This window comes from Dama dama, chromosome 13 (genome assembly GCF_033118175.1).
Source record: "Dama dama isolate Ldn47 chromosome 13, ASM3311817v1, whole genome shotgun sequence".
Classification (NCBI taxonomy): Eukaryota; Metazoa; Chordata; class Mammalia; order Artiodactyla; family Cervidae; genus Dama; species Dama dama.
Genome location: NC_083693.1, coordinates 71,818,973 through 71,843,340, shown reverse-complemented (window position 1 = coordinate 71,843,340; position 24,368 = coordinate 71,818,973). Strand labels below are relative to the sequence as shown.

The window sequence follows — 24,368 nt, the reverse complement described above, 5'->3', positions numbered from 1 at the left end:
GACGCGACTCAGTCAATTACTGCCCGAATAAGACATTTTTTTCTCCTTTTCTTAATAAGCTCCATTCAGGACATAATACTCGAAAAGCATCTCAAACAGGATAAACTGCAATAAAATTGGTCAGGTTTATCATGCAAAGGACCTCTGCGCCATTTCTGTGATTAAACTGCTCAACTGTTCAGGGCAGATCCTGCTGGACCTGTGTCACAGATTGGGGGGAAACTGAGGCTTGGAAAGAGTGAGCGACTTCCCAAGGCCACAGGCGCCCCACGCGGACGGGGCTGCTGGGACTGGAGCCCACAGTGAGCACCACCGAGTCCGCCACCTGCTGTGGCGGCCTGCCCATCCTGCAAGGCCTTAGCCAGAACAGCATCTCAACCTTCCAACCCACCAGTGAAGGGACTAGGTCCCAGGACCCAGGGCTCTGCACCACCCCCACCCCCAGCACCTGGGAGTGAGCGGGGAGGGCCGGGGAGGGGCTCCCGTCACCTACAGTTCACCCTGCAAAGCACGGTGCAGTGGCAGAAGCAGAAGCAGTGGGAGGTCCACTCCCTGCTGACCATTGCGGGGCCCGGGCGCCGTCCGGGAGGCACGCCGCTTGCCTCCTGCCCACTTACCTCTCCTTCCTCCGCCGCTGGCCTGGGCTCTGGGAAACCGATATGCCGGCAGCCGTCTAATGGGCTTCACCGCGTCAATCTTTAATGAGGCTTCCCAGCCAACCTATCAGAACCCTCCTGTCCACCCGATTCCAGAGAGCTCGGGTGCCGGGGGGCCCGACCCCAGCCCGCGGTCCCGCTGACAACACATGTCCTCCAGAAGCCTCTCCTGTCTCCTGGGGGCTGCGGGGAGGGACCAGATGACCGACCAAAGGACGAGCCCTGGGCAGCGCTCAGCGTGGCTGCCCGCTCCCCGCCGGGCGCCCCTCGCTGTTCCTCCCCTGGGGTCCCAGCCAGCCTGCCTGTCCCGTCTTCTGTTCCAGCCCAACCGGCTGCAAGGCCTCAGGAAGTCAACCTGCCAGCAGCCTGGTCTCTTGCACCGCCCGGACCCCTTTCTGGGCACACCTATGGCACAGGGCTGCTCCTTCCGTGTGAAGGCTCCTTTGCCCTCCCCAGCTGGCAGACGCCCAGGGCCCTCCAAGCCCCGGTGAAGAGGTCTCTGTCCCTATGCCACCTCCCCGGCTCCTTCGCTGGCAGGAGGGCCGCCTCCTCCCCTCTCTGGGTCTCAGACTCTCCTTGAGTTTCCACCTGAATAGCAGAAAGCAGAGCCCTTCTCTGCTGGTCCCCGCACAGGAAGCACCGTTTCTGCAGGTCCTGTGGGAAATGCTTCCTTTGGGACGTGAGCGAGGCCTCCTACAGGCTAACCTGCCTCCCCAGCCTCCTCTCTCCCCACCGGTGACCTGTGCGGCTCAGGCACCACCTCCCTTACCAACTTCCCTCATGGATAAAATGCAGATGTGTATGAATCTGTGAGGGACCATGCTAGACTTGGAAAGAAACTCGGATCCCCCAGACTTGCTGCCCAGGAGGGGCTTCTCAAGGCTGGCACCTCCCCAGCCCCACCCATTTCCTCCCTCACCCTGGGGGTCAGCCTTGTCTTTCAAATCTTCCCCTGGATGACGAACGCACGGATCCTACTGGACTTGGGGCCTCGGGTGGCCAGTTGTCTTCCCTCTTTGGGACTTAATCCTCCCGCCTGAAGGGCTGAGCCAGAGGAAGTGTGAAGGGGCTGGCAGCAGGACCCCCCTTTACAAAGCGCTCACCACGTGCCCGGCACTGTTCTGAGAGCAAGGGCCTGAAGCTACCTGGAGCTGAATTTGAGTCCTGGCTCTGTCACTCTGACCCTGGGCCTGCTGCTGAAGGGCTCGCCAGGGGGCGCAGTGGTAAAGAATCTGCCTGCCAATGCAGGAGTCACGGGTTCAATCCCTGGGTGGGGAACATCTCCTGGAGGAGGAAATGGTAACCCACTCCAGTATTCTTCGCTGGAGAATCCCATGGACAGAGGAGTCTGGCGGGATACAGTTCATGCGGCTGCCAAGAGTTCGACACAACTGAGCGACTAAGCATGACACCGCACGGCGCGGAAGCTCTTTGACTCTGGTTTCTGGTCTCAAACACGCAAGAGCATCACTCATCTTGGGCTGTGGATCTTCAACACAGCCTAGAGTCTGACACAGCGCGACTCAGCCCTGCCAGCGCCCCCGCATCTTAGGTAATCCTGAGTGATCATCACTCCACGTCTGTATTAAATTCTCATCACACGTCCCAGGAGTGGAATCATCATTACCTCATTAGGCCAGGGACGCCCAGAGAGATTAGAAGCTTGCCTGCAGCAAGTGAGTGACACAGTCAGAACCAGAACCAGAACCACCAGCAACCAAAACCACCTGCTCCAGCGGCTTTCCACCCCGTGCTGTGCCCGTCTGCACCCTGTCCCTTCCTTCTTCATCGAGGATTTATTCTAAGTTTTCTGCTCCCGTGGAGGGAAGATATTTCTAGACGAGATCAGGTAAGAATATCCTGCCAGTTATCCGTGGCCTGGCTGACCTTCAGCCATGCCCGAGTCCCTGAGGTCACAAGGCGGGGCCGCTCCTGCACACAGCAGAGGCCAGGCCACGCTGCACACCCGACCTGGAGAGGCCCCGTGCCCTGGGCAGACCCTTCCACCGCTCGCTGGTACTCTGAGATATATGCAGAAACAAGAGGGCACAGACCACCCTCTGGAGCATCAGTTTCACTGAAGGGGAAGTAACTCCAAACAGGCAAAGAGAGACAGATACATAAAATGGGTGTGGGCTTTTACGACATATGGGCCCGGACTTGAGGGACTGTGAGACTGCGGGTCTCCTGCGGCTCCACCGTGCACTAGCCCAGGACAGGGGGATCCTGACCGCACCCAAGGCCCTGTGACCCACTCTCCTAACCTCTGCTGTAGATCACCTGCGCCCTCCGGATGTGCTTTTTCTTTCCCACCTTTCTCTGGCGGTTCCCCTGCCTGTGGTGTGGCCCGTTCCCACCTCTGCCCCACCGGCCCGCCACCCCAAGGCCTGCTCAGGGCCTTGGTGCAGCCCTGCCCGCCAGGCCCCAGGCCACTTCTGAGCACAGTTGGTAGGTGTCTGTGTGCGCCCCTGCTGGACAGCAAGCACTTTGAGCAGAGACATACCCCATGTTCTGCATCGCAGCGTGTACTTCCCAAAAACACCGGACAAGCTCTTATCACCACCCCATGCAACAACTCAGGACACAGCTGGAGGCCTGAGTTACCCACCTCGGCGGTGGCTGAGCTGGATTCCTTCAGCAATGCCTGTCTGTGCTGTGTTCCTCTGAAGCTGGGAGACAGACTGGGTGCTATCCGTGGACAGGGGGTGACCCGGGCCGGCCGGCTGGGGCAAACCATCGCTAAGTCCACTCAGGAGCCGCGGGCGGCAGCCACTGCTGCACAGTAGCTGGAGAGGCAGCGCCCAAGGCCCTCGGGTCCCAGCAGGCAGCTGGGACCCTGCAAGGATCCTCCCCCTAAGCCCTGGCAAGAGTCAGGCTCCAGGGCAGGGTATCAGGATGCAATTTTTCACCTCTGAAGACACCTGATGCCAAGAGCTGACTCACTGGAAAAGATCCTGATGCTGGGAAAGATCGAGGGCAGGAGGAGAAGTGGGCGACAAAGGATGAGACAGTTGGATGGCATCACCGACTCAATAAACACAAGTTTGAGCAAACTCCAGGAAATGCTGAAGGACAAGGAAGACTGGTCTGTTGCAGTCCATGGGGTTGCAAAGAGCTGGACGCGACTGAGCAACTGAACTGACTGACTTTCGTGAACCTCCCCGATAGATCCCCCCACACCCACCAGGATGGGAACTGCTCTTGTGAGCTCAATGCAAACAGGTCTCCATGCCTCTGCTGGGCAGCTTCTCTCAACTGCCCTCTCTCTCCTCCACCTGGCAAACTTCTCTGCATCCTTTAAGCTCTAGAAAGGTCCCCACGGGCCAGGCCTCTCCCCCTCTATCCCAGCACTGGCCATGCTGTACCTTCTATCCCTCTTCCCCGCCTGACTGAGCTCTGTAGTCCCCTCTGGGCACTGGTGCACGGCCCGAAACGGAACAGGCCCGGTGCACGCCTGGTCCTTCCTCCATCACAAAAACGTCACTGTGCACGTTTGTGCACGGCACTGGGGAGGTGGCCGTGGACATGAACGGTTGCCCTGGACCCAGGTTCTCGAGAGCGGAGACAGGCATCATGTACCAGGCAGACCGCAGCAGGAAAGAGCTGACGGGCCAGGTCTGGGGGTGCTGCCTCCCTAATGGGGTGTCGTGAGCAGAGGCATCAGGGAAGGAGCCACAGTTACTCAGAGGGAAGAGCGCTCCGGGTGGAGGGGCCGCAGGGTAAAGAAGCATGTGGCACAATCATGGTGGAGGCCAGGACGAGGGCGGCCCAGGCGGGCCTCAGTCAGGGTTTGGATTTGATGCTGGGTAAGACTATAAGTCCCTGGAGAGTCCTGAGCAAGGCTGACCCGGCCTGACTGAGATGTGCAAAGATCAATCTGCTTGTGTGTGGAGAACAGACTATCTCAGCTAAGCACAGAAGCAGGTAAATCAAGTAGGTAGGTGTCCGCTGTGAGAACCCAGTTGTCTGCTGAATGAATAAATCATGAATGAAGGCAGGCAGCCGACAAGCGGGCAGGGGGCGGGGCCTCAAGAGCTCATACCCTGTCCACTCTAGGAGCCGCAGGTTGCATCCAAGTCCCGCACTTGGGTTCATGAGTCCCTGGGATGGTCACTTACTAAAATATCTGAGCTGGCTCTTATCCGATGCGAGCTTAAGTTGGCAGAACGATAACCTGTGAAATCATCATTTTTTAGGGAAGGTATACATAGGCCAGGTGAGAAAAAAGAAAATAGATGCTATCTAGTTTTTGACTTATATCAGAAGGTATAAGTAAGTATCTGGCTATAAAGATGGGCCAGGTTAAATGTCCATAATAACCCATGGGGACGTCCCTCCTGGTCCAGAGGGTCAGGAATCCACCTTGCAATGCAGGAGACATGGGTTTGATCCCTGGTCCAGGAACTAAGATCCCACATGCTACAGGGCAACTAAGCCTGTGCGCTGCAACCAGAGAGAAGCCCGCGTGCTGCCAAGGAAGATTCCACATGCCACCACCAAGACCCAGTGCAGACAAATAAATATTAAAAAAAAAAAAAATCAGTCTACAGTCAAGCTGGGTTATGACTCAGAAAACATGGAGGCCGCCAGTTCACTGGGGTCTCTCACTCACGAGGGTGGCCCCGGGCGAATCACTGCTGTGAACCTTCAACCTTAAGGCAGAGACAAGAATTCCTAAGGTGTCCCTGACAGTCTCCAGAGGCTGCCGTGGGGACCCAGTGAGACGGGGTGGGGCAGGCACAACAGAGGACACTTGGGCTGGCCCTGGGGTGTCACGGCCTCTTCCCGCCCCAGCGAGGCTGAGACCCAGGAGGATGTCTTGGGACAGGGGTGTTCCTGGAACAAGCACGACAATTTGTATTCTTAGGCTGCTTCACAGCTTACAAATCACATTCCGTCTATGCCACAATTCAAGTCTGAGAGCAACTCTGCGGGCGGTTTTACATCTACTTTGAAAATGAGGAAACTGAGTCTTGGGGTGATGAAATGGCTTGCTTAGGTTTTCACAGGCTCTTTGTGTGACAGGGCTTGGGGCATGGCACTGGCACTGCGTCCCCTGCCCCCGGAGTCTGTCACATACCAGTCACCCGTGTGGACCATAGGCTGCTCACCACACCTCAACAAGTTCTAGGCAGGTGGGCACCTGTGAGGGAGCCTCTGAAATGGACCCCTCTCGAGCTCAAGCCCTAACTGAGCTTGTGGTGCCCAGGCCAGATCTATGGAAAACGAAAAGCCCCAAAGAAACCCCTCCAATAGCGTTAGGGAGATAATCCTAGGGCTGGTGGAAGGGGTCCTCCTCCTCCTCCAGGGTGGGAGCTGCACATAAACCAGAATTCCTAACACGAAGGTGACAGCAGTAGCAGGCCGCTACTGGGGACTCGGACATGCGGGGCCCACGAGGGCTATGAAGTCCTGCCTGGAGCAGAGGGAGACCCCGGGGTCAGACAAAGCCTCTCCTCGGACCCTTGAGTGGACTCATCATCCCAGCCCAAGCTGCCCCGCTTCCCAGTATCTCCCAAGGCATCACTACAGACGTTGATACATTGGCTAGTTAACTTTTCAAATATTAAAAAAAGAATGAAGAGTGACTTTAAATTGTTACAGTCATTTTCAAGTGACAAGAAACTTGCACAAACACCTCACGCCATTCTCACAATAGTCCTGTGAGGTGGGTGTGGTAAACCCACTGTACAGACGGACAGACCCAGTCTCAGGAAGGCCCAGTGACTTGCCCGAGGGCACCCTGGGGAAGGAGCAGTGCCGGAACCCAGCCCCATCTGACTCCAGGTCCGATGCGCATACACAGGCCACAGCAGCTGGAGGCCGGTGAGGACGTGGCTGCCGGCTGGGAAGGTGGCTCCAGATGCCTCCGCCGTCCGTCTGGGTGGTGCAAGGCGGGCCGAGGAGATGGGTGCGATTTCTGTGTGAGACAGTTCCATTTGCCGTGTCCTCAACCACAGATAGCACCCCTCGCCTCGCGCCCGCTTCCATAGGCTGGTGGTCCAGAAACGGTGTCTTGGTCGGCAGAGGATGGCGTGGCGGCAGGAGGGGCACGTGGGGCACAGACAGGCAGACAGACAGATGTCACAAGCTCACCCTCTCCCGGACACCTGGGACTGTCGGCCCTGCGTCAGGGCTCCTGCCCTTGACGGGCTCACAGTCTAGATGAATCAGTCTCGGGCTCAAACCATGTGCACAAATGCATGTCAACAAACGGGAGGCGGCCCCAGGAGGGGAGGGGAGGGAAAGCGAGAGAACACACATGAGTCTGGGGTCTGGGGGTCTCCAAACCAGCAAGACCCCGGGTGTGCTCACCTAACCTGGTGGATGCAGCCAGAGCCTGTCAGTTAAGACGGTGGGCTGGGTTTGAGGGTCACAGACAGACAGGACTCCTTCTGTCCTCCCAGGCAGGCCAGACTCACATGCTGGGGACAACAGCACACGGCAGGTGGTGCTACCTATCACGACGGAGCGCGGGGGAGGACAGGGAATCCTGCCACGGTGGCTGGAAACAGCTTTGTCTGCAGAGCAAGTTTCCCAGAGGACGGGCGGGGCTGGATGTGTGGGGACAGGAGGGGACGCCAGGCGGGGATCTGGGGAAGGCGCCCTGCTGAGTCACTGTGGGGGCGGGGGCGGGCAGTAGGATGCCCCGGGGGGCTGGTGCGCAGGAAGTGGCCGCCAGGGGGCAGGCAGGAGCGGGATGGGGAGCTGCCAGGAGCGGAGCTGCCAGGAGGGAGTGGGTGTCCCCAGTAATCTTTGGGGTGGGGTGGGGATAGAAAGTGCCCACGGCCTCTGCAGGAAGGAGAGGAAGACAGCTCAGTATTTCTTTTACTTAAGATAATTTTCAGAAGAAAAGAGGTTTATGAAAAGCAGGATCCAGTCCCACTCCAGGAAGCTAAGAGGTAGGACATGGGAGGAGAGTGCTTTGGGCCTCACTCTTAGGGAGAGACCCCGGCCTGAGCGCCTGCCCACTGGGAGTGATGCCACGCTGGGCATCAGCTAAGGACACGGACATTGGAAAGACTGGGAGAACGTCCATCACCAGCTTGAAAGGTACCAGTGATGTCACCACGAGCAAACCAGGTAAGAAAAGACCACACCACTAGGTTCTGAGAAACATGCTTAAACTCGGCCAGCGTGGAGGTGCACCACGCCCCCAGGGGTTTCTTTCCCTTCTCTGCAGAGCCCCTGCAGAGCCCCAAGAGATAAAGCGGAGCTATTCTGGTTGTGTCAGGTGAGGGCCGGACATGCACTCCACCGCATACCCCGTTTGAGAGCCCCTGTGCTCAACCGCCAACTGTACACAGAGCTGCCTCTGACTGGCAAGCTGCGTCCCTCAACAGCAACAGCCACCAACCCACGAGGCACCCCTGCGGCTCAGCCTGCGCCAAGGCCCTCAGGACGCTCCTCCTCACCCTGAGCCGGGGGCACCAAGGTGCCACCTCCTGCTCGAGACAGGCCAGTCAGTCTTCACAACTCCGGCCACCCGCACTGCGCTTTGCTGTCCACAAATGTGCGGGCTTCCCTGGTGACTCAGAGGGTAAAGCGTCGTCTGCCTGCAATGCGGGCGATCTGGGTTTGATCCCTAGGTCGGGAAGATCCCCTGGAGAAGGAAATGGCAACCCACTCCAGTACTCTTGCCTGGAAAATCCCATGGATGGAGGAGCCTGGTAGGCTACAGTCCATGGGGTCGCAAAGAGTCGGACAGGACTGAGCAATTTCACTTTTCAGGATCGCCTCTGAGACCGGCCTGGCCACCTATTTTACAGGCAGAGAAGCTGAGGCTGGGGGAGTCCTAACTGAGGTCTGACGGTCTATCTGTGGGGGGAGCTGCTCCTGACCTCTCTCCCGTGAACACAACTCCAAGTGTGGAAATTTTTGTGTGCTCGTTAGCATTTTCTCTTTTTCAGTAATAAACAAGGACTGTGGGTGATGAGGGAGCCTGTCTCCTGGAGGTGTTAGGTCTTCCGGGAGGTAGAGAGGGACATTCCACCATTCCAGTTTGTTCTCTGGGCTTTCCCTGCTCTGAGCACCGGCCATGGGGACACGTCCGTAAGGAGTGAATTGGCATGCACTGTGTCCAGACAGCGCACCTAAAACCTAAACCACGAGCGCGAGAAGGACTTGCAGAGATCTTGACCGAATCTGTACCCCTCTTTACAGGGATGGGGAGACCGGGAACACCGGGAAGTGGCCTGTTTAAGGTCAGAAGCAGTTGCCTTTATCAGGGTTGGAACCCTAACCCTACCCACGAACTGAGGTCTGCTCAGAGAATGAACTGAGGCGGGGAGGGAAGCCCGGGCGGGCCTGGAGGCAAAGTTCAGCCCATAAACACGGCTCCCTTGGCTGATAACAGGCAGCTTTAACCAGATGGTGGTGGGCGCCCACTGAGGAAGGCAGCGGAGGAAGCCAGGTAAGGGCACTGGCGGTGCAGAGTCGGGATGATGAAGACCCCCCACGACACTGAGGCCCGCGACCTTGGACCTTTGCCTGTAGTGGTGCTAACACGCCACGAACCACGCAGACCACCCTGCCCAAGCCCTTGGGGTCCCCAAAGGGAGACGACCGCCCAGAGCTGTGGGGTCAGGCTGGGCCCACGGCTGGCTGACCCTCCTCTCTGACCTCCTGAGGCAGCGCAGAGCTGTAGAAAAAACACTGGATTTCAAACCAGGGGCCCTAGATACGAGTCTCAGTTCCACCGGAAAGCTATGGCAGAGAGGTCCCGCCTTTAGCCCCCACTCGCCGTCTGAGTAAACGTGTGTCACAGAAGCTGGCCTGACACCTGCAGGAACAAAAGCGGGGCATTCGGGAGCACCCTCTCGGCCAGCGAAGGCCCGGCGGTGGCTTGCTGGGCCCGCATCCAGGTTGCCCGGTTAGCGGGAGTCTTTGCCCAAGAGGCTGCTGGAAGGGGCACGTGCGAGAAGATTCTGGTAAAAACAAACACAAGTCCTGGGCTGTGAGGAGAAAGTGCAGATGTTCTTATTACCATAATCATTCTCTCTGCCATCCGCCCAGTCACAAGGAGCCCCGCTGTAAACCCCCCTCAGCACACCCGTCACACGGCACCCGGAAACCCAGAAACACTGGGCCCGGCACCACGCGAGGGCACGCTGGTGGCATCATTCACACACAGGGGCGCGCCGATGGCGCTGCTCACGCACAGGGGTGCGCCCCACGCACAGCGGCGTGCTGGCGTCTCTCACGCACAGGGGCGTGCCGGCGTCGCACACGCACAGAGGCGCGCTGGCGTCTCTCACGCACAGGGGCGCGCCGCCGGCGCCCCTGACGTACAAGGGTGGGGGTTGGGAGAGGCTGCTGGACTCTGCGTCTCAGAAGAGTCCGTGTTCTAAGAGCCCGGGCCCCGGATGCCCGGCTCGGACTAGGACACGCCAGTGAGGACAGGAAAGGGCAGAGGTGGTTGATTACCAGACGCCCGGCCCCGCACTGGGCAACTGAATCCTCTCCTCCACACTCTTAAGTGGTACTTCTGACCCCATTTTACAAACAAGGATGTTGAAACCTAAAGACAAGCAAAATTCAACAAGATCAGAGATGGAAGGAAGAGCCAGCATTATTCACACTCATCACATATGAGGCACTCCATGCTAAGTGCTTTATAAACACTTCCACTGAATCTTCACATCAGCCCTAGAAAGTAGGGTTTATTATCCCTAGGAAGTAGGGTTTATTATCCCAAGGCCACAGGTGGCAGGTTGAAGCCTCAATACAAAACCTTGGTGGCTCCAAGCATACGCTTTTCTCACCACAGCTGACCCCTGAGCACCGTGGGGGTCGGGCTCTGGTTTGCAGAGGTGAGAACCTGCATGTAACCGCACAGCTGGCTCTGCACCCGCAGATACGACCAGCCGCGGATCACGCAGAGCGGAGACGTGGTCAGGGAAAAGAAGCCAGGCGTCAGTGGACACCCGGTTCAGAGCTGTTATGTTCAAGGGTCCACTGCACTGCGAAGGGCTCCCACCGAGGACGGTGGGACAGCTCTTCCCAGGGCAGGGCATTTGATAGAAACGTCGCAATTATCTGCAGCAGGAGGCCAGTGGCAGCTGGTGGGGAGGCTGCCCGGGTCCTGCCCGGGCTCCAGCGGCTGGACGACCGGGCAGGGAGGCACAGTCATACTCCGGAGTGCGCTCCACAGGGACCGGGCCGGCCGTGGACACACACATGTCCGGGGGCGGGTGCCTCAGACGTGAGGTCAAGGACAAGAATCAGACCCTGATGTCCGCACTGTACGATCCATTTACATGAAGTTCAAACACAGGTAAAGGTGCTCTGTTGTCACAGAAGCTGAAGCTCTTGTTGGGCTGAGAGGGGTGGAGGGGTGTGGTCTCTGTCCGGGTCCCACAGAGGCCTTTGCACAAGCTCACAGAGCTCACACTTCAGGCGTCTGTAAGGTACAGCAGGCCACACACAGGGGGAGGAAACAGCTCTGTCTGCAGTGGGCCCAGCTCTCCGCCTCCAAAAGCCAGTGAGCCAGCAGGGACTCACGAGCAGAGGCTCAGGTCAGGCCCCCGTCAGCGTGAGCACATACCCACCCACCCCAACAAGGACAGCGTTCCGCCCAGAGGGGATGCAGGAGGTCGGGGTTCCAAGATGACTTACTACCTGGCAACAGTCAGTTATTTCTTCATACTGGTCACAGGTCTCTTATCTGAAAATGAGGCTTGGACTAGTTGATTTCCTCCTGATTCTACTGTGAAGTTAATAAAGTCAATAGTAGTTGCTTTGAGCCAGCCATCTGATTAAATGAAAACTTTTTTCCCTCCTTAATGTATCTATATATATATAGATAAAATAAAGTTAAACTCTCTCATCCTGGGGCAAGTGAGGCCACTCAGATCGGAAACCTTAAACTCCGCTCACTCAACCTTGAGGCTCAAGGCTCTTGGGTGGAAAAAAGACGGTTTAATAAACATTTATTTGGGGCCTCCAGTGTTTCAGGCACTGCACTCATCACTCAGTACCGCTGTGGTCCCTCACCACACAGCCTCCATTCTCAGCAGAAAATCCACAAACCGTGCAGTCTTTTCATGGTGGGGGAAGAGCTCTACAAGTACCGGTTCTGCATATGACCTGCAGGAAGCATACTCTAAACACGTTCTTTATTTAAAAAAAAAAAAATTCTCTGAGGGTTTAAGTTAGGTCCCAAAGCTCGGATCTATAAGGCACAACAGTTATTTAAAAGGCATCTCCCTGCAGCTTCTAAGTACCATGGCTCCCCACTTCCTGCCCTAATTCTGGCAGCAGCAGCAGCAATGACAGTAATAATACTCACAAATAGTAATACTGGAAGATTAACACATGTCAGGCGGCCCACTAACATCTTATATTTGAGTTCATTTAAACATAGAATCAGGCTTCCCAGGTGGCTCAGTGGGTAAAGAATCTGCCTGCAATGCAGGAGATGCCAGAGATGAGGGTTCAATCCCTGAGTTGGGAAGATGCCCTGGAGGAGGAAACGGCAACCCACTTCAGTTTTCTTGCCTGGAGAATCCCATGGACAGAGGAGCCTGGCAGACTACAGCCCCTGGGGTCGCGAAGAGTCGGACACGACTGAAGAGACTGGGTACAGACACATAGCAACAACCCCTTATCACCTGTCTTACAGAAAAGGAACTGAGACACAGAGAAACGAAGTGACGTGTGCTGGACTCAAGGCCAGCAGGACGCCCCAGGCCCAGCCCCACACTGCCACCGAGGTGAGTTCTCCAGCCAAGCGCTGGATGGCTCTGGCCTCCAAGACGCTGACACCCCAGAGGGCCCCGTCCTCCCTTGGGAGCTGACGCTACAGATGGCCCAGAAGAACCACGTGTGCTTCTGCTTCTCTGCTTTACTGGCCCTGCAGATGCTCCTGCTGGCCCCTCTCCCCGCCCTGGCCCTACTGTCTACACCCCAGCCTCTCCCTATGCAACCCTCGCCACCTTCCAATTCCACGTCCAGCCTCCTTCCTTTGGTACCACGGGCCCCAGAGACACTGCACGCTCTCCTCCCCGCACAGGCTGGGCTTTCAGGCCCAGGAGCCTTTGTATCTGCCGTTCCCTCTGCCTGGGATGCCCACTCCCCCGTCTCGTGAGCTCCCTGCCCGTCAACACTCCAGCTCAAATGTCACCACCGCTCGAAGCCCAGCTGGGCAGTCCCTTCTTTGCTTTTCCATGCTCCTGAAGCCCCTGCCCTGCTCACACCCTATTAGTTCCCTTATTGCAACACGTTATAGCTAACGGTTCACGGGTCCATCCATGTTCTCTTGGATACCAAGTGCTGTGAATCAAAGGGCTCCATCAATTCACTTCTGACCTATTTTGCCCCAGACAGTTTCCAACATGCAGGAAGTGTTCAGTAACAGTGTGTTAAACTTAGGAATAACTGAATCCAAGAATACAGTTTTGCTTCTTCCCTCCAAACTCTGCCAAATATGTGCTGAGAATGTGGAAAGTAGGACGACAAAGGTAAAACACACCTGGATACCCAGTTTCAGGCATAGTACAACTATCTCCAGCTCACAGCGGGCAGAAATGATGCAAATGTCTCTCTCCTTGTTCAAACTGTTAGTAGCGCTTTGTATCTAGAGTCAGGCAGTAGTTTTCTCTGCGAATCCACCAGACATCAGCTCAGTGCTGCTGCCATCGAGGACACCCCGGGAGCCACAGCCATGGGAGGGCGGAAGGAGGGGAGGGAGGGTCTGGATGCCAGGCGAGACAAAGCCCCACTTACCGCCTTCCTGGGAATTCATGATGTTCAGGGCAAACAGCATGGCGTTTGAGAACGTGGTCGCCTCTTCCTTACTTGCAAAGTTTAAACCGTAGACCTGGCGGGCATCTCGCCACTGGTGGAAGGTTGGCGTTGCCTGATTGTACTTCAGCCCTTTCACGATTGAATAATTGATCACAACCTGAAAGGGAAAAGAGACAGAAATACGAGTAAATAAATAAAAGGTAAGTGAGCTGGAGAGCTGCTGCGGGGTAAGGACGCCGTGTCCCTGGGGCTACCAGGGGACAGGGGGACGTGGATGCGTCAGAAGGGGGAGCTCGGCCAGGGAGCTCTTCAACATGATCAGCGAACAGCGAGGGTCTGAAAACCAGTTATTTCATTTAACTGATAAAACTGTGTGGTCATGGCCTGAGCGGGGAGTCGGGTTCCCGGGCCCTGGCCCTGTCACCCCAGGCAGCACCCTGGGGCTCAGCTTCTCCAACTGTGAAACGGGGATAGTCATCCTGCCTCAACTGACCTAATGCGGTTACTGCAAAGGTCATGGTGTGACACATATCTCATCAAGACTGCTAGATATAGATTCCTAAGGACGAGTCTTTTTTAATTCATATTTATGCTCCCGTAGCTCTCTGCATAACGTCTAGAATGCATTAACCAGAGGGTTGTTAGTTAAAAGGACAACCCCTCACTCTTTCCCATGTGGCTATTCAGATTTCTCAGCACTGTTTATTGAATAGGATGCCCTTTCCCCACTGTATGTTCTTGACTCCTTTTGTTATAAACTAATAAACCACATCTGCGTGGGTTTATGACGGGGTTCTCTCTTCTGCTCCACTGATTTCTGCTTTTATGACAGTCTCATGCTGTTTACATTACTACAGTTTTGTGATACAGTTTGAAATGAGGGCATGTGGTGCCTCCAGCTTTGTTGTTCTTTCTCAAGATCGCTTTCGCCATGGGGGTCTTTTGTGGTTCCCTACAAATTTTAGTATTATTGTGCTAGTCCTATGAAAAATGCCATTGGAATCCTGATAAGGACTGCATTGAGTTTCTTGATGGCTTTGAGTAAGAATGGACATTTTAACCTGAGCACAGAGTCCTCTCTCTTCCTTGGTGAGTCTGGCTAAAGGCTTGTCAGTTTATCTTTTCAAAGAACCAGTTCTTAGTTTCATTGCTGTTCTCTGTTGTCTTTTTAGTCTCTATTTCTGCTCTAATCATTGTTGCTTCCTTCATTCTACTACCTTTGGGCTTGTTTTGCTCATCTTTTCCCAGTGCCCTGAGTGTACAGTTAGGCTGTTTGAGACTTTCCTTGCTTCTTGAAGTAGGCCTTTACTGCTATGAACTTAGCAGTAGCATTGAGAACTGCTTCTGCTCCATTTCCCAAGTTCTGTTAGGTTATACTCCCATTTCTGCTTGTGTCCAGGCATTTACAAGTCTCTCTCGATCTGTCCTTCAATCCACTTTAGCAGCATGTTGTTTAATCTCCATATTCTTGTGATCTGAAACCATAAAGCTCCTAGAAGAGAATCTAAGTGATTAGCTCCTTGACACAGGTCTTGGTGGTGATTTTTTTGAATCTGACACCAAAATCAAGAGCAACAAAACCAAAGCAACACAAGTGGGACTACATCAAACTAAAAAGCTACACGCAAAGGAAGCCAGCGACAGGATGGAAAGGCAGTCTGCTGAGTGGGAGGAAGTGATTGCAAATCATAGATCTGATAAGGGACTAATATGGCTAACAGACACATAAAAAGATGTTAGACATTAGCAGTGATCAGGGAAATACAAATCAAAACCACAAGGGGTTATCATCGCACACATGTCAGAATGGCTATTATCTAAAAGATAAAAAATAAAGTGTTGGCAAGGATGTGGAGAAAAAGGAACCCTTGTGCACTGTTGGTAGGAATGCAAATTGGTATAGTCACTATTAGAAAACAGTACAGAGGTTCCTCAAAAAGTTAAAAATAGAACTATCACATGATCCTGCAATTTCGCTTTTGGGTATTTACCCCAAGAAAACGAAAATACTACTCTCACCTGGGAAATCCCATGGACAGAGGAGCCTCGTGGCTACAATTCTTGGAGTCACAAGAGTCGGACACGACTTAGTGACCAAACCACCACCACCAAGTCAAAAACATATATGCACCCCCATGTTCACAGGAACAGTATTTAAAATAGCCAAGATACGGAAATAATCCAAGTGTCCACTGATATATGATCAGATATGGACAACTGTGGTATACTGTATACACAATGAAATATTATTTAGCCGTAAAAAGGATGGAATCCCGCCATTTATGACAACATGGATGTATCTCAAGGGCATTATGCTAAGGAAAAGAAGTCAGACAGAGAAAGACAAATACCATACGCTCTATCTCGTATGTTCTCAGGGATACAGAGAACAGATGGATGGTTGCCAGAGGAGGGTGGTAGGAAATGGGGGGAAATTATGCACATGAAGCCACTTAACACAGCTGCTACCACACAGCAAGTTGTCGGCAAGCGTTAACTGAGAAATACTCGGTCCTCAGAGATGGAAACATGCAAGCGGCGTCCGGATGAGGCTGGATGGCCGGCTGTGAGTGCTGCGGCGGAAAGGATCCTGCTTTAGGAGGGGTACGAGATGGGTTCTCAGCTCTCCTCTGGCTTTGAAGCTCCAGGGTTCTGTGGTCTGAAATTGGAGGTAAGTCAGTCCACTGTCGCTCAGTCGTGCCCAACTCTTTGCAGAATCCTCCAGGCCAGAATACTGGAGTGGGGTAGCCTTTCCCTTCTCCAGGGGATCTTCCCAACCCAGGGATCGAACCCAGATCTCCTGAATTGCAGGTGGATTCTTTACCTGCTAAGCCACAAGGGAAGCCTGCCTCTGGTCAGGAAGGCTAGCTCAGGAAAAGATTCAGAGAAGTGAAGGGCCACCCTGCGTGCTGCTGGGGCACTAAGACAAGAGGTCTGGTTTACTGCGCCACCGTGCTGCGCTGCTGGGTGAAGCAAGGCCAGAGCACAGGGGGAAATACCGTTTTTCTTCAAGCCTTAGCCAGGTGGAAGGCAGGTTCGGCTGTCCTACAGTGAAGAGAGTGAGTGAGCAAGAGAGAGAGAGTGCAAGAGAAGCACGTGTACTAAATTAGCTAAGGAAACACAACTGTTTCATAACTTAATTGTTACACACTGACAGTGCAGTGTGGGCCAACATTTATACCCAGGTTCCTGGGGTGGCTCTCTCTCTGGGTTCAGCTTTAGATCATCAGAAAAAGGGCTGGAGGTTTTGTGGTTACACGCGTGATAAGAAGCACAGCGCCTTGTGGTTAACACGGCTCTTCAGAGGGCACATTAATCTCAGTGCAGTGACCAGCGTGAGGGAGATAAGATCCTCCCCTTTTCTACCACGGCTAAGTCCGTCCCAGAAAGCCTGTGTTCAAGTGGCTTTGGTGCTACACCATTAGCGGACACAGAGGGCCACGTTTTAAATGGAAGGAGGCCTGGAAACCACATCATATCAAGAATGGCTGAGGGATACTGAAGCGGATAAAAAAGACTCTTCAGTGTATCTATCAGGTACCCAAGGGGAGGACGTGGGTAAGTGAGATTTAGAATGCTATGGTTTGAAATCTCTAGTTGGCTATGCTCTTGGAGGGGGATTTAGTGGCAGTGGGAATTGGGGGTGGTGGATGCCTATCTGGAATATACGAACAGTGTGGCCAAAAGTACTGGCTTAAGGAACTCAGAGACCAGACAGAGTATCTATTTTTATTTATTTATTTCATTTATTTTTATTAGTTGGAGGCTAATTACTTTACAATATTGTAGTGGTTTTTGCCATACATTGACATGAATCAGCCATGGATTTACATGTGTTCCCCCAGACAGAGTATCTAATTCAATCCTCCTTTTTTACAGGCGGGAAAACTGAGGCCCAGGGAGAATGAGTGACTTGTCCAAATTACACGGTACATAACAGGAGAACTGACTTTAGAAGCCAAGCTTGTAACCTAGGACTGTGTGCTACTTCTGATTGCCAGCATGAGTTGAAATCTTTCTTCCTATAATTCCTTCTTGGCCTTAACTCTAACCTCCTAAAGCCTTAGAAATCAATGCTCTATTTTTAGAGACTTTCAATATTAGACTGGGAGAGAGTGATAAAGCCATTCTAGAAGTTCTCGGGGTTCTCTGAGGCATATGGCTGGCCTATCCTCTGACTGCAGCTCTTGGGTTGCCAGCTCTGTCCCATCTATTCCTAGAAGTGAAGTGAAGTGATAGTCACTCAATCATGACCGACTCTTTGCGACCCAGGGCTGTAGCCTGATAGCCTCCTCTGTCTATGGAAGTCTCCAGGCAAGAATACTGGAGAGGGTAGCCATTCTCTTCTCCAGGGATCTTCTCAACCCAGGAATCAAATCCGGGTTTCCTGTACTGCAGGCAGATTCCTAAGGCACAAGAGAGGCCCCTACACCTAGAGCATAGAGTCTAAAAGCTGCTCACCTAGTGATGTATCTGCTAGCCAGACACAGCCCACAAGGGCTTGTTTTGAACACAACTACTGAAGTAGGTACAATTACTAGGCAGGGGGTTTTGAGTCAAACGGCTCAGGATTAAAATTCTGGCCTTATTACTTTGCAGTTGAATAACCTTGGAAAAGTTACTGACATTAACTTCTTCATATGTAAAATGAAAATACTACAAATTATGCTGGACTGAATATCCTTGTGATTATACCAGTGTGAACATTCCTATAAAGCAGAACTTCTGAATCAACGGACATGATCACTGAAACATCTGGTATTTTCTACTTGAAAAGATCTACTCTGAAACACCCCAACTGCCTTCTAAAAAGGACAGTCCATGCAGCGTGTTTTGGACATGTGTGTGGATGACACACAGCCGGCATGTCAGCTGACCGTCTGTGGAGAGGTGGTCAGTGTTCACTAACTGACAGACAGACCTCACGGGCTGACACTTGAAATGCTCCGTACCTACTCAGTGGTTCCACTCCTTTGTCCACTCTCCTTACAGCACGTGCATTACTGCAAGTCCACTTAGGGGTGTGGACCTGCTTCATTTAACACACTCCTCCCCAGAGGTGCCCACATCTGAATGCCACCATCAGTCACTTTCTTCTGTTCCTGAACAACACAGAAGTGGATTCATACAGCACACACTCTTATTTCAATGCTCTTTCACTCAGTATCATATCTATGAGATTCACCTGTGTCACTGCCTTTATAAGAATTCAGGTTTTTTTGATTGCTAATAACATTCTCTTTTTTGATATACCATAAATAACTTATCCATTCTCCGGTTGATGGACTGTCTCATCGTTTCTGGCTGTTGGCTATTAGGAGTAAAACTGCTGTGAATATTTTCACATGGGTCTTTTAGTGCACACAGGTGCTCATTTCTCTTGGGCATGTGACCCTAGAGTAGGTCATAGGGTAGGTGTATATTGAGTTTTACTAGGATTTGGCAAACCATTCTTCAAAGAGGCTGTATTGACTGACGCCTCCACCAGCACGAATGGGAACGCCAGCTGCTCTGCGTCCTCACCAACATGTGGTGTCCTGTTCCTTTCAGCCTTTAAATCTCAGCCTGCTTCGTGTGTGTGTGTGTGTGTGTGTGTGTAAGTACTCGGCAGTTCTCGTTTGTACTTCCCTGATGAATAGCGATGCAGAGCAACTTCCGTGTGCTCATTTGCCATGTCTTGTTTCCCCTGTTGTTTTTTCTTCTGTGAAACTCTTGTTCAAGTGTTTTTGCTCATTTTTAAGAGGCTGTCTGCCTTTTTCATTTCAGGTTGGAGGAGTTTTGTGTACATTCTTCATGAGTCCTTTGTCATATTCATACCCACACACACACACCTTCTCCCAGTCTGCCCCTTGCCTTTTCACTCTTTTAATGGTGCCTTTTAATAAAGAAAACTTAACTTTAAAAAAGTCCAACTTCATTTTTTTTTTACAGTTAATGTTTTTTGTGTCCTGTTCCAGGTTATAAAGATTTTTCCTGTATTTTCCCCTCAATATGACGAAGATATTTTCATGAATCTTCTTGTAGACACTTTACTGATTCACTTTTCATATTTAGGTTGACTTTGAATTAATTTGGGGGTACAGCATGAGCTAGGGGCAAAGTTTTCTTTTTTTTGTATTGATATCTGATTGTTCTGGTATCCTCTGTTGAAAAGACCATCTTTAGCCCATGAAGTACAATGGTACCTTTGTCATAAATCATGTGACCATATACATGGAGGTCTACCTAGACTCTTTTTAAAAAATAAAAACAAAAATATTTTGCCTTTTCTCTAGTGTGTATATGCTTTCTATTTCATTAAATTTTGGGTTTTAATTTTTCCTTCTATTTTTACTGGTTTATGTTTGTTTTTTTTTTTTTCCTAGCTTCTTGAGATAGAAGCTTGGGTCATTGACTTTTCATTCTTTTTCCAAAATATGCATTTCTAACTATACACTTCCCTATATGCTGTTTCATCCCACACGTTTTGCTACATTGCAGTTTCACTATTGTTCTGTTCAAAATACTTTTTAATTTATATTGTGAATTCTTTTTTCTTTCGGTACCATGGATTATTTAACAGCATACTGCTTAATTCCTCTGTGATCAAAGAAAATCTCTATGATTTTAATCCTATTACATGTGTTGAAATTGGCTTTGTGGCCTAGAATGTAGTCTATTTTGGTTAATGCTCAGTGTGCACTTGAAAAGATCATATATTCTACTGTGACTGCTTATAGTTTCTATAAATGTAGATGAGGTCAAGTTGGTTAATAACGCTCTTCAAATTTTCTATGTCTGCTTATTTTTGTCTGCTTATTCAGTTTCTTGCAGGTGTCATCAGAATCGCCAACAAGGCTTCTGGATTCCTCTACTTCTTCCTTTAGAACTGCCCATTTTTGCTTTATATATTTTGAAGATATATTAGAACCTACAAATTTAAGATTGTTACATTTTCCTTTCCAACTGATGCTTTTTATCACTGAATAGGTCCTTTATCTATAGTACTACTTCTTGCCTTGAAGTCTATTCTGTATAATATTAATACAGTCACACCATTTTCTTTGGTCAGTGTCTGTAAGGTTTATGTTTTTTCCCTGTTACTTTTCAACCTATGTCCTTACATGCTTTATTTTAAAACTAATTCTCCAAGCTTTGGCAGGAATAATCTAGAGAAGTACTGAAGGTTAATCTTATTTTAAAAGGTCACATTGTTTTGTGTATGTAACAGTCTACAATTACATGTGCACATGTTTTATTTTCAGGAGTGCAGGAACAAGTGGGAGTGAATCTCTGTCCTCTTCAAGGAAGGCCTTGCAACTCCAAATACTGTCTAACGTGTTTTTGAGGCCTCTGAGTAAGAACAGTCAAGAGCCCTTTACAGAGAAAGAAGCTGATGGTGGGCAACAGTCTTCCTGACCCACGAGTTCATCTGGGTCTGAAACCTGCAGGGTCTACAGGCTGGCCAAGGCCTCATGTGAGGTCTCACCACATCCAAATCTCTACCCAGTGACAGGATGTCCTTCCCAGGACGCTTACCAAATGGCCAGCTGGCTCGTGGGCTCACAAGCAATACACTCTTCCATAGGATGCTTGTAAAACAGTTATTTCTTTTATGCAGTTTAAATCTTCCTGATTGTAGTATCCATGCAGTATTCCTAGTTCTGTTCTCCGGGCTTCACAGAAAAATATTTCCCTTCCATGTGGAGAAGGAGCCCTTCAGAGACCTGAAAACTGTGCTCATGCCCCTTTCAGTTCTCTCCTCCAAGTATGTATCGCTTGCTACTTCTTCAACTGTTCCACATATTAGCGCTGCTTTCAGTCTTCTCACCAGTTTCGGTGCTGTCCTCATTAGAGAGGCCATGTGGAGCTCAGATCTGGTCCTGACATTCATGGTGAAGTACGACCAGTTCATGGTGGAGCAGAGCAGGTCTATAATCTCCCTCCGTCTGCACTGCTACTTCTATTAATGTAGCCTGAGAACTACATTTGGGAGCTAACATTTCCAGTGGACATAATGAAACATCATTCTCAACTGAGCGTCTTTTGGTTTCTTCCCTTCAATGTGAGGTTCAGGTTAGACCTTGGCTAATGATACTGTAACTTACCAGTCCTTTTCCTCACACACAATCACCTGGTTTTATGTCCACCTATTTTAGCAAAATTGGAGAAGACAATGGCACCCCACTCCAGTACTCTTGCCTGGAAAATCCCATGGACGGAGGAGCCTGGTAGGCTGCAGTCCATCGGGTTGCTACGAGTCGGGCATGACTGAGCGACTTCACTTTCACTTTTCACTTTCACACATTGGAGAAGGAAATGGCAACCCACTCCAGTGTTCTTGCCTTGAGAATCCCAGGGACGGGGGAGCCTGGTGGGCTGCTGTCTATGGGATCGCACAGGGTCAGACACGAATGAAGTGACTTAGCAGCAGCAGCAGCAGCATTTTAGCAAAATGGGGGCGAGAATTCTTACAGCATTATCCTTTTTGGTGTTATTGGGGGAATGAAATAATAGACATGAAGAGTGCTCCATAAGCCATAAAGAGCATTAAACATATAAGATATCCCTATCTGGGTATAAGACCAGGAATCTCTGTTTCTCTTAAGATGCTTGACCTTGTAATCCATATTGGCTGGAAAACAGACCTGAGGAAAATCAACTTTTTCTCCTGTGTCCATAAAGGTTATTATAGACCAGGTTTCCTGCCACTCTCTCTAGTACCTCGGTTTACTGAGAATCTCTTTTGTGTTTCTGACTAACATGCTCCAGCCACCCAGGCAGAGTTGCAACCATGTTCCAGGAGCCTATGTGTTGAATATGTAATTCCAAGTGGAAGGCTGCGTTGGTAACTCCTCTGTCAGCCCAAGAAGACTGCTAAGGCAACAGAGTCTCTCTGAATTTTCCTGGAAGATTATTGCCTGCCTGCCCCCCACCCTGCCCCGATGCAGGAAAGGCCTCCTCCCAAATGAGCCCCAATGTGTGCTTTCCTCTGAAGGAGGTCGAGGCTCCTGAGAACAAGGTTTATGCTGGTTTCAGGGAATCTGGTTCTCCAGTCCCAAGCCCTTCCCACACACCATGGTATCTTCCTAGTATGCCTTGCAGGGCAGCCGAGAGGCACGAAGGGAATGGAAAACTTGTTCTGATAAAAGCGACAACCACGCAGGGAACACCCACTGTGATTTAGGAACCACACGAGGTTATGGGCTGTATATCCAAAGTGCACACCAGAGTGGAACTGCCTTGCTGGCCCCCACCCATAGGTGTTAGGGAAATGTGTGAGATGTTTTGGTTATCACTGCAGTTGGGGCTAAAGGTGTCATATGACCCTGCAGTGTGTGATGCAGTTTGCCTCTAAAAGGCAGGGCAAGAATCAATGAACTAGAAGAACAGGGAAACAGCTTCTAGAAGCTTCCTAGAATAACCTTCCTGCCAGGGAGGCTCAACCCCAAGGGATGGAGATTGACCTGGAGGAGCCCAGGGCTCCAGGTCAGACAGACTCCCTCTGACCAGGGGTTCTGAAGTGAGGCTCTGCTCTTCAGCCACAGGAATCTGGAATTCAATTGGACTGTTTTGGCCAAAGCAGAAACCCATTCATCAGGCAACACGCTTTAAAAATAGAGTCTTGGTTTCTGTTCTCTTTTCTATTTGTGAACAAGATGATTCTTGCAGAGATAGCAGCTAACCTGCTGCTCAGCTCAGCCAAGGACTGACCGACATGGGCTGTCAGAAGATGCTATTTAAGGCAGAGGTTTTCATAAATGCTAAACTACAGATCTGTTCATTTCATTGCTGAAAATGTCATCGCTAAGAAGAGAGCTGAAGCCCTGACCAAAGTCACTGTGGTGAAGCCACACAAGCCCTCTGTCTATATCTCTATTTCAGTCCACGTCACACCAGACCGCTCTGTCGAGTTATATTTCACAACTACCCCTGACACAGGTGGACTTACCTTGTATTTACTTGCACAGGCACTTACCAGATACACTCACAAACTCTCTCATCTGATTTGCCCAGGATGCACTACTAAGGAGATAAATGATCCCAGAATCTTCACATCATCTTGAAGATTTAACTACCTTCTTTACCTTCCAAAGTAAGACTCGGGGTTGGTGGACCAAAACTCTTAACAGCTATAGTACTGGTTTGGCCAGAAAGCTCGTTTGGGTTTTTCCTTAACATCTTTTCTGTAAGATGTTACAGAAAAATCCAAACAAACTTTCTGGCCAAGCCAATATTTATAAGTATGTAGGCAGAGAATGTTGTTGTTTTATTTATTACAACCGTGACTATTCATTGGAGGACTGATGTTGAAGCTGAAGCTCCAATACTGTGTCCACATGATGCAAAGAGCCAACTTATAGGAAAAGACCCTGATGCTGGGAAAGACTGAAGGCAAAAGGAGAAGAGGGTGGCAGAGGATAAGACGGTTGGATGGCATCACCAACTCAATGGACATGAATTTGTGCAAACTCTGGGAGATAGTGGAGGACAGAGGAGCCTGGCGTGCTGCGGTCCATGGGGTTGCAAAGAGTCAGACGTAACTTAGCAACTGAACAACAATAACAAGGCAGAGAATAATACTAACACATTTGTACAATACATTTAAAAAAACTGTTTCACATCTGTTATTTTATTTTTATTCTAATGTGACACAACATACTGAGGGCGGCACAGTGTGGATTACTGTCTCTGTAAGACAGACGTGGAAAATGAAGCTCACAACAGACAGCGTGCTCAGGGTCTCACGCCTTGGGAATACGAAAGTATGTCGTCAGGACTTAAAACCCAGACCTCTGACTAAACCGTGACCATGCTGTTCTGACCTCTCTCCACCATGTCACGTACGTGTGTGTGTGTGTGTGTGTGTGTGTGTGTGTGTGTGTGTGTGTGTGTGTGTGTGTGTGTGTGGCGCAGGCTTGTGGCAGGGCCTGTCCCTCCGGCACTTACCTGCTGATCCTGAAGCTTGACCCCGAGTGTGTGTGT

General features: G+C 51.1%; 1 protein-coding gene across 5 annotated transcripts in view; it reads right to left on the bottom strand.

Annotated features, from left to right (window-relative positions):
• EVL (Enah/Vasp-like) overlaps positions 1–24,368 on the bottom strand; it is a 71,798-nt gene that overhangs the window by 24,360 nt on the left and 23,070 nt on the right. For all 5 annotated transcript variants that reach the window (XM_061159411.1, XM_061159412.1, XM_061159410.1 and 2 more), the window contains exon 3: positions 13,383–13,560. In XM_061159411.1, coding sequence (XP_061015394.1) covers positions 13,383–13,560 — 178 coding nt within the window. The remainder of the gene's footprint in view (positions 1–13,382; positions 13,561–24,368) is intronic.